Source organism: Penicillium psychrosexuale (assembly GCF_028828465.1).
Source record: "Penicillium psychrosexuale strain IBT 29551 chromosome Unknown utg000002l, whole genome shotgun sequence".
Taxonomy (NCBI): Eukaryota; Fungi; Ascomycota; class Eurotiomycetes; order Eurotiales; family Aspergillaceae; genus Penicillium; species Penicillium psychrosexuale.
In genome coordinates, this window is record NW_026643187.1 from 4675544 (window position 1) to 4690895 (window position 15352).

Below are 15352 nucleotides of genomic sequence, written 5' to 3' on the forward strand. Positions count from 1 at the left end.
TGAAGAAACCCAGGCGGAAAGAATCGAACTGATGAGGTGATCAGCGGACCGAACAGGTGATTTGCAGCTCGTGACAAGGGGCGAAAGACGATGCGAGGGGTTGTCAGAGGTAAAGGGCGGGTGTTGCGGTTCTTATTGTAGATTTTGAGATCAGACCTTCTTTCATCAATAATCCGATCAAAGAAGCTTGGAGCCTTGGAATGAGTTGTAGGCAACACAAAGAATAGTCTGGGCAAGGCGGTTTCTAGTGGCAATATACTTAGTCGATACGAAGAATGAAAAGGAGCAAAGTTGATCAAAATGAAAATGAAATGATGTATCAAATTTAAGATACCTGAGCTAAGGTCATATTACACATAATTAAGCACGAACTTTTTTCTCTCAAAGAAGACCTGAGACCCATGGGACACCGATATGATGCGGAAATCAAACGTTTAAAGGAAAGCACCTCAAGTTCAGAAAGTGACCTTGGTACCCTTGAACTCAGGGATGCTGCCCTTGCCCTTGTTAAGGCCACCACGGCCGCCACGGTCGCCGAAGCCACCACGGCCACCGCCGCGACCACCACCACCACGTCCACCGAAACCACCGCCGCCGCCGCGGCCACCGAAGCCACCACGGCCACCACCACGACCACCACCACCACGGCCGCCGAAGCCACCACGGTCACCACCGGCAGGACGGGGAGTAGAGAAGTCAAGACGGATAGCACGGCCCTCGAGCTCGTGGCCGTTGAGAGCAGCGTGGGCAGCCTTGGCCTCATCAATGGAAGCGAACTGAACGTAACCGAAGCCCTTGGGGCGTCCAGTCTCCTGCTCAGTGGGGAGACGGATTCCGAGAACGGAGCCCTGGGCGCCGAAGACCTCGTGGAGAGCATCCTCAGTAGCGCTGAAAGGAAGGTTGCCAACGAAAAGAGTGTCGCTCTCGGGGCTGGTGGTGTCACCGTATGAGCGAGCACGATCCTGGGAACGGTCGGCACCCTGCTGGGGGTTGGCCTGGCGGGGAGCGGCGTAGTCGAGGTTGATGGTACGACCATCAAGATCGGTACCCTTCTTGGCCTCCATGGCCTTAGCAGCATCGGCGGCGCTGGTGTACTCAACGTAGCCGAAGCCACGGGAGCGGCCGGTCTCACGGTCGGTGACAATGCGGACACCGGAGAGCTCACCGAACTCGGAGAACTCACGCTGGAGCCACTCCTCGTCGACGTTCCAGGACAGGTTACCAATGAACAGGTTGGCGACGGCACCCTCGGGGACATCCTCGGTCTTGGACTTCTTGGCAGTGGCGGCAGGCTCGGCATCAGCCTTGCGCTTCTTGGAGACAGGGGTCTCCTCGGAGTCAGAATCAGAGCTGTCAGAGTCGGAACCAGACTCGGAGTCAGAAGAGGCCTTCTTGGCCTCGGCCTCAGACTCAGACTCGGATTCAGAGTCGGAAGAGTCAGAAGACTCAGCCTTCTTCTCAGTCTTCTTGGGGGCGGGCTTCTCATCCTCGGACTCGGAAGAGTCAGAGTCAGAGTCGGAGGAGTCAGAAGACTCAGCCTTAGCAGCAACAACCTTCTTCTCGACCTTCTTGGGGGCAGGCTTCTCCTCCTCGGACTCGGAAGAGTCAGAGTCGGAAGAGTCAGAAGACTCAGCCTTAGCAGCGACCTTCTTCTCCACCTTCTTCTCCACCTTCTTCTCAGTCTTCTTGGGGGCGGGCTTCTCCTCCTCAGACTCGGACTCGGACTCGGAGCTGGAGCTGGAGGAAGCATCCTTCATATCCTCATCAGACTCGGACTCAGACTCGGAGGAGCTGGGAGTAGGCTCCTTCTTCTTGTTGGTCTTCTTGGACTTCTCCTTGGAGATGACCTTGCTGGCAACAGCCTTGCTCTTGGCGGCGGGGGACTGGGAAGCCTTGGTGACACCGGCATCCTTGACCTTGTTCAAGGCCTTGCTGGCCTTACCGGCCTTATCGGCACCCTTGGTAGATGTCTTGGACATATTGAACTAGAGGAAAAATGAATGTTAGCCAATGCTCTTCGATCAAATGGAGGGGACTCAGGAAGAGGGCTTGGAGGCTGGCTTGTAGCTTGGGTAGGGTGGCACATACTTTAGTGACAAGTGAAATTCTTGTAGTATGTGCGGCAAAGCCCACGATCCCTCAAAGCACCCGTGTTTTGGATGTGTAAAATGGAACAACAGCCCTCAGAAGAACTGCCAGAAGTGAACTAAATCACAGCTGGACGTTAACCCACTACCCACGGACGGACAAGTTTTCAAGCCCACAAGCAACCGACAGCTGATACTGTCTAGAATATGTAACCCACGAGGAAGATGTCCCACAGAGCCCACAGAATAGATGTATGTCAAGCCCACAGCCCTCAGAGTGATAAGAAGCCCTCAGAGTATCCGAACGAACTTACGAGATAGAACCCACGCGACTGCGTTAGTTAGTGTGTAGAGGTCTCTTGGGTAGTCAAGAGATGAGATAAGTAAAGCGACCTGATACGGACTGCTTTTTGAACGGGGGATGAGAAAAAGAAGTAGGGAGGATGGAAAGAGGAAGAGAAAAAAGTGTGAAGAGCTGGGGACCATCAGCTCTGATAAGGAAAAATTTTTGAAAAAAAAATTCGGAGGCTGGCAGAACCACTCCGCCTGCCTAAAGAGGTTAGTGCAGGCACTCGGTCCCAACACTATGTGGGTACCTTGCCAGTGGCTGTCGACGACTCACAATCGCGTGTTCACTTGGCGGTGCCTTTTGCTTTTGTCTACGTTGTACCTGCTACGTCAATTCTTCTGCTATCACTATACTCGTCCAGGCACCGTTCGACTTTTTTTTAACTCGATAGTCAATGGGACGATAAGTTTCCATTGGCCTTTAACGTGATGGCCCCTCCGACACCCTCCTCGCACCGCCCTCGCAAGAAGAGAAAGGTTGCGATCTCCCCCGGCTCCAACAATAACCTGATATTAGATCTAGGCGATGGGAAGCAATCTCCAGCGTTTCCACTAGTCTCATTTTTGTGGGCTGCTCGGGCCGGTGTGTCTCAATGGCTGATTCTCCCACTTGTCCTCATGGCCGTTGGCCTGTTCCGATGGGCTGTGAGCTTATGGGGTTACTCTGGTATGCGACATTGTCTCTTCGGAGGTCGGTACATATTTTAATATCTTCTAGGGTTCCAAGTTCCCCCGATGCACGGTGATTTTGAGGCGCAACGGCACTGGATGGAAATTACCACACATCTGCCTTTGGCAAAGTGGTACACATACGATCTGCAATACTGGGGTCTCGATTATCCACCATTGACCGCATATCACAGCTGGCTACTCGGGAAGATGTACATTTCCCTACCTGCCATGTATTGTGGAATTCCCAGGCCTCCTGCTGACCCGTCGACCTCTCTAGTGGCTCTGCCTTCGAACCAGCCTGGTTCGCCCTGGACGCCTCACGAGGTTTCGAGGACCCCCGTTTGAAAGTTTACATGCGCGCCACCGTCGTGGTGTCTGAGTACTTGGTGTTCATCCCGGCCGTGGTCAACTTCCTCCGCCGCTACACTCGGATGCAGGGTGTTCATGCTTGGTCCGCCTCAATTGCTCTCGTAGCAGTCCTCCTTCAGCCAGCGAACATCCTCATCGACCATGGCCATTTCCAATATAACACAGTCATGCTGGGATTGGTGGTTGCGAGCTTAGACGCTATCTTGGCGGGGCGTATGCTCTGGGCTTGCATTTTCTTCGTTGGTGCACTAGGATTCAAACAGATGGCCTTATACTACGCACCAGTCATGTTTGCCTATCTTCTTGGTGTCTGCACCTTCCCTCGGATTAATATCCCCCGTCTCGTGAGCATAGCCCTCATAACATTGGCTAGTTTTGCTTTGCTGTTAGCGCCTCTTCTGGTTGGTGCCTCCAATTCCGAAGCTCGAAAGGCATTTGCATCTTCTCCGGTGCCGCCTATGTTGCAGGCGCTTCCTATCCACATGGACAAGAACTCTGTTACATATGGGCTATTGTTCCAACTAACGCAGATCATTCATCGGGTGTTCCCCTTTGCGCGTGGGCTCTTCGAAGACAAAGTTGCCAACGCTTGGTGCGCCATTCACACTTTTTACAAGCTCACCCGCTTCGACGCTACATTGTTGCAGCGAGCATCGCTCGGTGCCACATTGGCGTCAATCATCGTTCCATGTGCTATCATCTTCCGCCACCCTCGGGCCTCGCTTCTCCTTCCCGCCCTATCTGCCGTCTCCTGGGGATTTTTCTTGTTCTCTTTCCAGGTCCATGAGAAGAGTGTGTTGCTGCCTCTGTTACCGATGACCCTGCTGCTTGCTGGTAACGGTGGACTGAGCAAAGAAACACGCGCCTGGGTCGGCTGGGCCAACGTGCTTGGCTCATGGACCATGTACCCCCTCCTCAAGCGGGATGAGCTCCGCGTTCCTTACATAGTCATGACTTTGCTCTGGGCCTATCTTCTCGGCTTGCCTCCTACTTCTTTCGAGACCTACCGAAGTCGGCCATCCCCCGAAGACTCCAATGCCCAATTCGAGCCTAGCACTCTCACAACTCTTCTACACTTCTCTTTCTATTTGGCCATGATTGCCTGGCATATCCTGGAGGCATTTGTGGCCCCGCCGCCTGGAAAGCCAGATCTTTGGGTTGTCTTGAATGCCTTGATCGGAGCTGGTGGGTTCGGAATTGCCTATTTGTGGTGTATGTGGAAACTATTTACCCAATGTCGCGAGATTAGTCGGCAGGCGACCGAGGAGGAAAGCCAGAAAAAGAAGCAGTGATTGTTCGCCTAGGTGGAGGCTGTATGATTTTCAGTGATACCCTATATTGTGAGATTATCCAAAATGAAGCAGTAAAGCTGCAAATTGTTTCATTAATATGATTAAGTTCGATTTTCATTCTTTAAGAGGTGAGACGTTGTATTGGGAAACTAGTGCCAAACTTTATATTCCAACATGTCACAAATAACCAAACATGTCCTCAAACAGACGACATCCGGAGAAAACAAAAACTCCCGCCAATGAATGCTATAGTACAATGTTGTATAGTGATAGTACAGCCGAGGGCATTCGGTCAGAGATCAAGTCTAGACCTTGAAGCCAAATCCAGCCATGCAAGTCTTGTACTCCTCGATCGTGGACTTGCACTCCTGCTCGGGGTTTTCGGACTTGGAGAAGAGCATACAGTCATCGCGAGCGGTCTTCTCGGGTTTGCAGACGCAGCAGGGCTAGAATGAAGGCAGGATCAGTCGCTTGCGCTTGCTGGGTCGGCAGTATCGGGTCATACCTTGGGCTTTTCGGACTGGGCGGGCTGAGCGGGTGCTTGCTCAGGGGCAGCGGCACTTTTCTCTATAAAGCATTGTGTAAGCGAGGGTCAAGGTCTTTCTCCGACACTGATATGTAGGACTGGCGCATTGCGCATGTATTCGGCCCGACTAGGTGGAAAGAAACATTGATTTACCTTTTGAGGAACCGAATAGCCAGGACATTGTGATGGATATGCAAATATGCTTGGTAAATATTTCCAGTAAGCGAAAGACGGAAAGGGAGTGTCAAGTATGAAGTTGTGAACAAGTCGTTACACGACTCCAGGGCTGACACCATCGGACATTATTAATGGCAAGTGCTGCGCAACTGGTCGCTATGCCCCGCCGAATTTATTCTTTTTTTTTGTTGTCAACAAAGTCGCCTCTCCGGGGTCGCCTCCTACACTGCAGACTGTTTCGGTTCTTTTCTGTCTATCATTAGGTCTTGGGTCTCCTCGTTTCTAGGATATTGTCTGCCATTGACCTCGCGCTTACCCTATTCTATTTCTATTTCTTATCTCATTCTCCCACTTCAACAACTACCCCGCCATGGCCCCTCACAAGGTCTTCTCCCTCGAGGGCAAAGTCCTCAAGCTCGATAGTGCAGAGGACATGAATGCACACATTCAGCCCTTGATTGACAATACCGACTACACTGAAATCCGTCTCGGTGGAAACACTCTTGGCATTGACGCCTCCAAGCGCCTGGCAGAGGTTCTGCAGAACCAAAAGTGCCTCGAAGCTGCCTACTTTGACGACATCTTCACCGGTCGTCTCCTGACGGAAATCCCCACTGCTTTGAACTCGCTCCTGAACGCCATCCTCAAGATCTCGACCGTCCACACCGTAAACCTTAACGACAATGCTTTCGGTCTGAGAACCCAGGCCCCGCTTATCGAATTCCTCTCGCGCCACGTACCCCTCCGCCACCTTATTCTGAACAACAACGGACTCGGCCCTGCCGCCGGATCTCAGGTCGCCGATGCGCTGTCAAAGCTAGCTGAGCGTAAGGAGGAAGCTCGCAACTGTGGCGAGGAGGTCGCGCTGCTAGAGAGTGTTGTCTGCGGACGAAACCGCTTGGAGAACGGCAGTATGGAGGCATGGGCTCGTGCCTACAAGGCCCACGCGGCCGGCCTGAAATCGGTTAAGATGACACAGAACGGCATCCGATCGGAGGGTATCTCCCACTTGTTGTCCGAGGGTCTCTACCACGCGCATTCCCTGGAGGTTCTGGATCTGCAGGACAACACTTTCACCCATGTGGGTTCCACCGCTCTGTCAAACGCCTTGTCCGGCTGGCCGTCTCTTCGTGAGCTTGGTGTCGGCGACTGCTTGCTTTCTGCCCGTGGTGGTGTGAAGGTGGCCCAGGCTTTGGCGCAGAACAGGAACCCGAAGCTCCAGACTCTGCGTCTGCAGTACAACGAGATGAAGGCGGAGGCTGTCAAGAGCTTCACCCATGCAGCCAAGACTGCGCTTCCCAGTCTCCGTCGTGTCGAGCTCAACGGAAACATCTTCTCCGAGGAGGATCCTCACATCGTCGACCTGCGTGAGCTTTTGGAGGCTCGACAGGGAGAGCACGGTACCGACGATGACCCCGAGGATACGTGGGGTGTTGATGATTTGGATGAACTCGAGGAGGAGGATTCGGAAGAAGAGGAAGAAGAGGAGGAAGAGGAGGACGAGGAAGAGGCCAAGGCTGACAAGGACCTAGAGGATGCCGACCTTGCCGAGGAAGAGAAGGTCGCTGAGAGAGAGGATAAGGACGTCGATGACCTGGCCGATGTTCTGGGCAAGACAGGTATCTAACCTCTGGAGCTGTTGGATAATTGTCGCTTCTATCAGTACCTGCCTTCCATCACGGACGGATCATGGATCCAATACCACGTTGATATCATCAATGGCTGAGAAACCCGCGCCCTCAGCTTAATTGGTGTCCTCCTGGCCATCCATGGTCCCTTTCTGTGTCCACGGCCACACAAGCTTCGGGTATGAGGATCTCACCGACGACGCTTACGCTTTGCCTTCAAAAGACCCCGATTTTTATACCCCCAATCTCCAAAATGGAACCCTAGCTTGCACATAATTCCCTTTGCTTTGATCCTTATTCTGTTTGCATAGCCATGGACCCCCGTGTTTGCTTCGGAGGATACACAACCATATAGATGGAATACATATCCGGACAAGCATGAACATTCAAATACTCACAAGTTCAGAAAACAAGTAGTGTGTATACAAAGTTGCATATAAATGGAACGAAAATAATTTCCGAAAATGGAACCCAAGGCTTGGCGCAGACCTCGGACATCACAGCTCATCAAATTCCTTTTACCTCGTCGCCTTTGACATATTCCCTCTACCTCACCTGTCACTATTGGCGCTTCCATTGCCGTCGCCTTTCCGCTCTTTCATTTCTTTACAGGTTTCATCTCGCAACACTATACCGTGGACGCGACCGTGAAATATCCCCAGGTGAGTTCCGCTAAACACCCCTCACTACATCTTGCTTTGCGCAACTACCCATTGCTTTTCATGGTGCAAGCTATGACAGCCACATGTGCTGCTGCATGCCGTTGTTTCCAATCTTCTTTGTTTGTTTTCATCGAGTTTCCGAGGGCAAATGAGAGAAAAAGCGGACACGTGCAGTTGACAGTACCACCTTCTCCCGCATTGTCTCTATGGTGGGGTATCTAAGAGCCATGTTTTGTGTTACCTTTGTTGAAAGCACGTGTGCTCTATGATCTGTGATCCCAACCGGGAGACAAACGTGCCTGCTGTGGTTCTGGAGAATGCGCCGACATCCGGGGCTTCTAAAGACCCTGTGCTCTGTGTTTTTGCGATGACATGCTGACAGTTAGGACTCATAGATCGCCTGGAACATCCTCACCCGGTCCTCCATTGACCCCGTCAAGCACTCTGATCGCGTCATCCCTCTACCCCGCACAACATGGCGATGGACGCTAAAGAGATCGAAGCTAAGGCCAAGGCCTTGGGCAAGGCCGCGACTTCGAACGAGTCGCCAGCTGTGATTATCGGCCTCCTGAAGGACATCCAAAGCGGCGTCCGGGCAACCGAAGACCTCCTCCGACAGACGCGCATCGGAATCATCGTCAACAAGTTCAAGCAGAGCAAGACCCCAGAAGTCGCGCGGCTCTCCAGCGAGATTGTTTCCAAGTGGCGGACGGAGGTGAACAAGCAGAAGCAGGCTGGTTCGGCAGCCGGTCGTGGTTCGAGCGGCTCTCCGCGGCCAGCGCACAACGGTACAGGGGTGTCCACTCCAGCCACTGCGACACCCTCAGACAAGGCGTCGAAGCTGTCTGTGCCTCCGGATAAGCGAACATGGAAGGCAGACGGGGCGGATATCAATCATACCGGGAACCGAGTGCGTGACAGCTGCACGGGGCTGATGTACGATGGACTGTGTGTGGGGTCGACCGAGTCTCCCAAGGTCGTTCTAGCACGCGCTATTGCGGTGGAGATTTCTGCCTACAAGTACCTGGGACCGGAGACGAAGGAGGAATACCGTACGAAGATCCGTAGTCTTTTCCAGAATCTGAAGAACAAGTCCAACCCGAAGCTGCGTGTGCGCGTTGTCGAGGGAGAGATTACTGCTGAGCAATTTGTGCGCATGAGCCACGATGAGCTGCGCTCTGTTGAGCAGCGTGAGGCGGACGCTAAGATTCAGAAGGAGAATATGGACAAGGCTATGGTTGCCCAGCAGGAACGCAGTATCAGTAAGAGCTTGCAGTGCGGCAAGTGTGGCCAGCGCAAGGTCACCTACACCGAAGCTCAGACTCGTGCGGCTGATGAACCGATGACCCTGTTCTGTACGTGTCTGCACTGCGGCAAGTCCTGGCGGCAGTGAGCTCGGGGGGGAGCGGAAATGTATTATTTTGGGGGACTCGGTGTTTCTTTCTTTCTATTTCCCTTTTCTCTTTCTCGGTTTTTTCTATCAAGCGAAGGTTATGAGGCCGAAGCTGGAGTTCTACTGTGGGCCTTTGATTTATGTCTTCCTCTACATCTCGAAGCTCGTCTGGGCAAATGGATGGGAAACAGTCGTGAACTATCTACCAAAATGCAGATATCCGAATGATTGATCTCAACTCTTTCAAGTACTCCGTATAGGTGGTCGTTCTACTATATAAACACAGCAACGTCATATGATGTCAGTATGCACTCCACCGCCTAAAGGATATCAAACCCGCCCATAGCTCTGATGACTCTCACAATACCACATCTACACTCCAAAGCCAACATGACCACGCGCTCAGACCTCCTAAAACCAGTCCAGGCCCTCATAGAAGCCCTAACGAACCCAAACCCAACAAACCCCCACCAACTCCTCTCAACCTTCACCACCCTCCCAAAACCTCTAGCCTACGAACACGGTCTCCCACAACTAGCCCCCTTCCTAGGCCGGCCCTTCAACGGCCAAGATGGGGTCGCAACGTACTTCGAGCTCATCTCCTCGCTGCTGGGAATCAAGAATATGGCCTTCGAGCCCGAGGAGAGCTGGGTAGTTGACACGAGCTGCATGGCAGTTTCGCTGCGCGGAACGGCGACGTTCGTCTGGAAGGAGACGCGGCAGGCTTGGGATGAGACGTTCGTGTACCGCATTAAGCTTGCTGTTGATGGGTCGAGGGAGGGGGGGAGGTTGGCGGTTTGTGAGTACCACGTTTGGGCGGATACGGGCGCTGCGTATCTTGCTAGGTGTGAAAGGTTGGGGGATTTAGTGGGTTCTGCGAGTGATGGTGAGGGGATTCATCTAGATTACGATATGAACGGGGAGGACATAGAATAGGGAGAGATATATATCAGCCAACAGCAAAGATATAGCACTGGTGATTGTGCCAATCATAAGGAGAGAGTGTCATTATTTGAGAGATTTTTCTAGGTAGGTCCGGGTGGTATACATGTATTCTACACTCTTTGCCGTTCTCCTCGGATTATTCTATAGGACTGGGGCAGTCTATCCCTCGAAGACGCTGTGGTTCAGCTCAACACCCATATCCTTGGCCATATTCTGCATCTGGGCCTCTATGTCATCCTCCATACCACCACCCAGATGCAAGAACTGGCGCACTTTGGTGAAATAGAAGAAGATATCAGTGCTAAACAGCACCATGCGGAAGATAAAATGGCGCCCGATGTTGCGGATCTTCTCGGCCAGCGGCAGATCCGGCGACTCGATAAGCGCACGCGAAGCCCAGATACCAGTGATCTTAACACGGTTCACCGGCGAGCCCAGGAACTGGTTATTACCTTGGACGATGCGCAGATTGCGACCGATGAAGATCAGCTCCTGTGGCCACTTGGTTTCATCGCCTAGCATATCACGGACCGCCTTGCGCATCCCCTGTTGCATCTCGTAGTGCCGCTCTGCACGCTCCGACTTGCTCAGTCCCTGGAGACCGCGCTGCGTGGACTTGTCTCCGCCGCTGTAGGGACGCATCAACGTTGCTGATGCGAAGATGTCAGCGTTGTTCACGCCCCAGTCCCTGGCAATCTCGCCCAGCGTGCGATTGTCGAAGGTAAGGAGAGCTTTCCAGAACCGCGCGTATTGGTGTCGGAACTTGGGATCCATGTGGATGTACAGGCCGTGGTCGATCAGAACCAGCTCTGCCTTTCCGGACGGCTTGCGGCGGATGAAGATGTTGCCTGGGTGCGGGTCGCAATGGACGTATCCCCACATGAACATCTGGGCAGAGAACAGATCTACCATGGTCGTCATCACGTCCTTGACTGACAGTCCTAGTCCGCCGTTGTGGTTAGGGCCTCGCCAGTAGTCACGCTTTGGCTTGGTACTCGGTCGATTCGCAGAACCCTCCTGCGGTCGGTCAAGCGGTGTACCGTGACAGCCTGGACTTCCCTGGTGCCAGCCGCCGCGCCAGGGCCGCGTGATGGAGTCTTTATCCCAGAGTCGTACGCCTTCCACCCATTCAGCAGTCATGACGCGCCTTGAGCTCAGTTCGCGGAATACTCGAGGGATATACACGCGGTCGCGCAGACGGGGTTCAGCGGCCACTAGCCTGGCCATGTTTTCCGAGTTATCTGCTTCATTTACGAAGTCTGTTTCGAGCGATAGTCTCTCACTGATATAGGGAACAAGACTGTAGAAAGGGATGTCGAACATTTTGCTGTAGACAAAGGTCACAACTCTTTTTCAATGTTAGCACAACATTCTCTCGCAGCTGCAATTCGGACAAACTTACTTGAAGGCCCAGAGATCCCATGCCAATTGCTGTACGATCTCCCGCTTTTGGACCTTGATCGCAACCTCCGTGCCATCCTGCAGACGAGCCCAGTGGACTTGAGCAACACTGGCACTGGCTCTGGCTCTGCGCTCCATCACGCCCTTATCAGGGTCTCCTGTAAACGAAACACCGAATACCTCTTCAGGCGACTTCCCAAAATCCTCACGAATGACCTTCTCGACATCCTTCCAGTCGTTCTGCGGCGCATCATCGAACATTCGCGAGAACATCTGCTGGAATTCAGGGGGCAGAATGGCAGATTGCATTGCAATTGCCTGACCCATCTTCAGGTAGAGACCACCATTATGCCTCAACAGATGCGACAACCGCTCTGCGGTGCGGGCGTGTACGGCAGTAACAGAGCTAGCCAGTGGTGGGTGTGCTCGGAAGTTAATTTTGTAGTCGAGAGCGACGAAGATACCGAGGGAAAAGGTCCGGGCTGTTCGAGTCAGCGATGAGGCGTAGAACTGGCGGTCGATGCCCCAAGCGACGCCTGTTGCTAGTGAGACATAAATGATTCGGCGTAACCATTTGATGGTTCGTTTGTAGGTCTTTGCTTCTCTAGGTTTCCCCAGGGAGCTCGGTGACGGCGGCACGAAGGGTTGGAATTGGCTTGAGTGAGCATATCGGTGCGGGCGCCGGAGTGAGGGACGGATGACGGTGGGCCGCACAGAGCGGAAGGTCGCGTACGCCATATGAAATTGTGGGGAGGCGGATGCCCAATCACTGCATGGTGTTGGCAATCAAATCCAGTCTGATCTGAGGTGAAGGCAAAGGAATGAGAAGGTCAAGTGTCAATTTATCAAGTAAGCCAGTAAGCCCTAGAGAGGTCGGACTGTCGTCATCGGTAGCTCCGCATGGAGTCGGAGTCGGAGGAATTCAGCGATGTCTTATTCAGCTACAGGCACATTATTAATTGAAGAAATCGGATGTATCTGACATTAATTGCATTTACAGCACTATTTACGTTGAATCAGGGTATAATTCATAATTCATCATGGTCATAAACCCCCAAAGTATCACACACTTTCGCATAATCTCTCATATTCTGGGGAATCGTAGTATCCCACAGTTCGTCACTCTCCAAGAACCGAAGCTGCTCCTTACACGATTCCTCTGAAGCCATTGGAATCAAAGTAGGAAGATGTTTGATCGAAGCCTTGAGGAAATTGCGCTTGAAGCAGTTGCCAAACCCAGCCAGAGTCTCTGGATCAGAACAGATATGTACTCCGCCGCCCAGCATTGTTCCACAGCTTTCCTTGATCTTGAGCGCAACATCGTCGCCCATTTTCAGGAGAGCCTCTTCCTTGTGGGGTACATTCATGCGCTGCATCAGGCTGCGAACGGCTGGGACAAAGGTGTTGTTGCGCGTCCATAGATCCCAGTGGGGGACGGTCGGCTGGCATCCAACGTCGCAGATTTCACTCTGGAATTTACCGAAGAGGTGGCCTGGTCGGCTAACTAGCGCGGAGACGACTTTGAAGCATGATGTGCCGAGTGCTGTAACGGGGGAGAAGAGCAGGACGAGGACGAGGAAGAGGCAATCGAGGAAAAGACGCATTATGTGGGATACAGAAGACGAGAGGCTAAGGAAGAGAAGACCGAGATCTTCTGAGGTCTTCCAATTGCAGTTTTGGTGAAGAGAAGAGAAGACGTGAGATCTGACTCCCCCGCATTTGTGGAGAACTCGGAACTTCGTCATTTGATGTTCACTGGTGTTCATTTCATAAACCAGCAGATGGACTTGCATATTAGCCATGATCCTTTCAGGTATCTTTTATATCCCCTGCTCGAGCCATGAAAACCGCTGATTCTAATCTAGTGACTCTATCGAGATGCCCGTGCATCTACAAGAGGTAGACTCTCTCGAAGCCATTGTTATCATCGACAATGAGCTAGATCCGCTGTCGCCCGCAGCTCCGGATACCGTCCAAGTCTCGGGGAATCTGGGGGCGATTGCCATGGGTTCAAAGCATACGTTGACAGACCGCGGAGAAGCCTGCAAGGAATTAAGGCTGGAAGATGTCTGCTGCGCAGCACATGGCTTGTCAATTCTGGTGGTAAGATGTTCTACCACTGGACTCTTGAATGCGTTCTCATTAAGCCTATATTAGACTGCCACTAAAGGCAAGAAGAAGCACGTCATTCTCTTCGATGCTGGTCCCGAAGAGGAGGCTTGGGAGAGAAATGTGAAACGCCTGGGACCAAATCTCTCCTCTGTGGAAGTGATTCAGCTATCGCATTGGCATCGAGACCACTCCGGTTCGTGATTGAATGAAAAGAAGCACATTTACGCATACTCCTCAGTTGTTCTGACATTCGCTAGGTGGTCTTCTGCGAGCAATCCGCATGATAAACAATGCCAAACAAGCCGAGAGCCGCTCTGAGCACCTGGTCGTGGACTTACACCCAGACCGACCAGTTTACAGAGGCCTTGCTTTGCCCCAGCAGATCATTTCCCTCGAGGCTGACCCTACCTTTGAAGATATTGGAAGTGCAGGTGGGGTGGTCGACAAGCGGAGCGAGCCACACACCGTCCTTGATGACTTCTTTCTTGTATCTGGGGAGATTCCACGAGTGACGCCGTACGAGACAGGTCTGAAGAATGCAGTGCGATATGACCCTGATGAGAAGGACTGGTTCTCTGACGAACTCATCATCGATGAGCGCTCTCTCATCTGCAATCTCAAGGGTATATGCAGCCTAAACCCTCACAGGCTTGTTGAGCTAACATGTTATCAGGAAAAGGACTTGTTGTTTTCACTGGGTGTAGCCATGCTGGCGTAGTCAACACCACCAAACACGCCGTCGAGCTCACCGGTGGAACGGTACCTGTCCATGCCGTTGTCGGTGGGTTTCATCTCGCCACGAGTGAGGCAGATCAAATCCAAAACACAGTAGCCGATCTCAAACGGCTCGATCCCGCCGTGCTGATGCCCGGTCATTGTTCGGGCTGGCGGGCCAAGTTTGCGATTGAGAAACACATGCCCGGGTCATTGGTGCCCTGCACTGTCGGCTCGAGAATCACATTCTGATACCCCTTGTGACTGTTTCATCTGAAACTCTAATACCCATTCAACCGGTTCCTGTAGGCTCGTTCTCCACGTGGACGCAGGGTCTTGATGCGAAACTGCATGACATGGGTTGCTCGAGCAACGAGTTTCGTCAAGGGGCTATCTCGGACTCAGCTCGGCATAAGTCGTTCTGTTGACGGATTCCGATTACTGACATAACTCTATTCCCTTGCTGCATTTTCTTGCGATCGGAAGAATGCGGATGGATGCAGTTGACTGTTTCTAGACTTTGATTACGGAGTAGTAAGCGTGACATGCTAGACATACAGTCAAGGCATTGATACTTCTAGCTGATTGTAGCGACGGTTTATGATAGTTGAATAATATATGTCGGAAATGAATAATTCACTTTGGAGATTTTCAATCAAATAAAACATTGAGAAGTTCGGAGCTGCATAAGATCTGTAGTTGGAGAATCGAACCTTATATATATTTCCATGTATCCAACGACACTTGTATGCTGGCAACGTATATTTCCTTTGCGTCTATAGGACGCGGATGTTTCAATTTGCTCTAAGGATCTATAATATCTTGCATATACTGATGAACCTTCGATATATATGTTCTACAACTAAACAAGGTTAGATGTAACTTCCATCCACTACATCATCAAGTCTCCAAGAGGTCAGATCACCAAACATCAACCATTCCATGCACATTAGTTCTACACCCACGTCAGATAAGCCAAAGTACCTCACCATCCACAACATACAGATAGGATACAGTGTAACCACC

General features: G+C 52.1%; 9 protein-coding genes across 9 annotated transcripts; 5 read left to right on the plus strand and 4 right to left on the minus strand.

Annotated features, from left to right (window-relative positions):
* Positions 1–455: 455 nt before the first annotated feature.
* N7518_002896 (putative nucleolin protein Nsr1) lies at positions 456–1979 on the minus strand (the record flags this gene model as incomplete). The annotated part of the gene is made up of 1 exon (XM_057183823.1): positions 456–1979. The coding sequence occupies one exon, from the start codon at positions 1977–1979 to the stop codon at positions 456–458; it is 1524 nt and encodes a 507-aa protein (XP_057045273.1).
* An 885-nt stretch (positions 1980–2864) lies between these two features.
* Positions 2865–4768, plus strand: N7518_002897 (dolichyl-P-Glc:Man(9)GlcNAc(2)-PP-dolichol alpha-1,3-glucosyltransferase ALG6; the record flags this gene model as incomplete). The annotated part of the gene is made up of 3 exons (XM_057183824.1): positions 2865–3102; positions 3154–3316; positions 3385–4768. 3 exons carry the CDS (start codon positions 2865–2867, stop codon positions 4766–4768), a joined length of 1785 nt encoding a protein of 594 aa, XP_057045274.1.
* Positions 4769–5073: 305 nt separating this feature from the next.
* On the minus strand, positions 5074–5475 carry N7518_002898 (copper metallochaperone COX17; the record flags this gene model as incomplete). Its single annotated transcript, XM_057183825.1, has 3 exons — positions 5074–5214; positions 5274–5335; positions 5448–5475. The coding sequence occupies 3 exons, from the start codon at positions 5473–5475 to the stop codon at positions 5074–5076; spliced, it is 231 nt and encodes a 76-aa protein (XP_057045275.1).
* A 366-nt stretch (positions 5476–5841) lies between these two features.
* On the plus strand, positions 5842–7098 carry N7518_002899 (GTPase-activating protein RNA1; the record flags this gene model as incomplete). Its single annotated transcript, XM_057183826.1, has 1 exon — positions 5842–7098. The coding sequence occupies one exon, from the start codon at positions 5842–5844 to the stop codon at positions 7096–7098; it is 1257 nt and encodes a 418-aa protein (XP_057045276.1).
* Positions 7099–8236: 1138 nt separating this feature from the next.
* N7518_002900 (transcription elongation factor DST1) lies at positions 8237–9154 on the plus strand (the record flags this gene model as incomplete). Its single annotated transcript, XM_057183827.1, has 1 exon — positions 8237–9154. One exon carries the CDS (start codon positions 8237–8239, stop codon positions 9152–9154), a length of 918 nt encoding a protein of 305 aa, XP_057045277.1.
* A 390-nt stretch (positions 9155–9544) lies between these two features.
* On the plus strand, positions 9545–10090 carry N7518_002901 (uncharacterized protein; the record flags this gene model as incomplete). Its single annotated transcript, XM_057183828.1, has 1 exon — positions 9545–10090. The coding sequence occupies one exon, from the start codon at positions 9545–9547 to the stop codon at positions 10088–10090; it is 546 nt and encodes a 181-aa protein (XP_057045278.1).
* A 168-nt stretch (positions 10091–10258) lies between these two features.
* Positions 10259–12238, minus strand: N7518_002902 (ABC1 kinase family protein; the record flags this gene model as incomplete). The annotated part of the gene is made up of 2 exons (XM_057183829.1): positions 10259–11447; positions 11502–12238. The coding sequence occupies 2 exons, from the start codon at positions 12236–12238 to the stop codon at positions 10259–10261; spliced, it is 1926 nt and encodes a 641-aa protein (XP_057045279.1).
* A 290-nt stretch (positions 12239–12528) lies between these two features.
* On the minus strand, positions 12529–13104 carry N7518_002903 (uncharacterized protein; the record flags this gene model as incomplete). The annotated part of the gene is made up of 1 exon (XM_057183830.1): positions 12529–13104. The coding sequence occupies one exon, from the start codon at positions 13102–13104 to the stop codon at positions 12529–12531; it is 576 nt and encodes a 191-aa protein (XP_057045280.1).
* Positions 13105–13248: 144 nt separating this feature from the next.
* On the plus strand, positions 13249–14578 carry N7518_002904 (MBL fold metallo-hydrolase; the record flags this gene model as incomplete). The annotated part of the gene is made up of 5 exons (XM_057183831.1): positions 13249–13313; positions 13366–13603; positions 13658–13805; positions 13870–14235; positions 14286–14578. The coding sequence occupies 5 exons, from the start codon at positions 13249–13251 to the stop codon at positions 14576–14578; spliced, it is 1110 nt and encodes a 369-aa protein (XP_057045281.1).
* Positions 14579–15352: the final 774 nt, after the last annotated feature.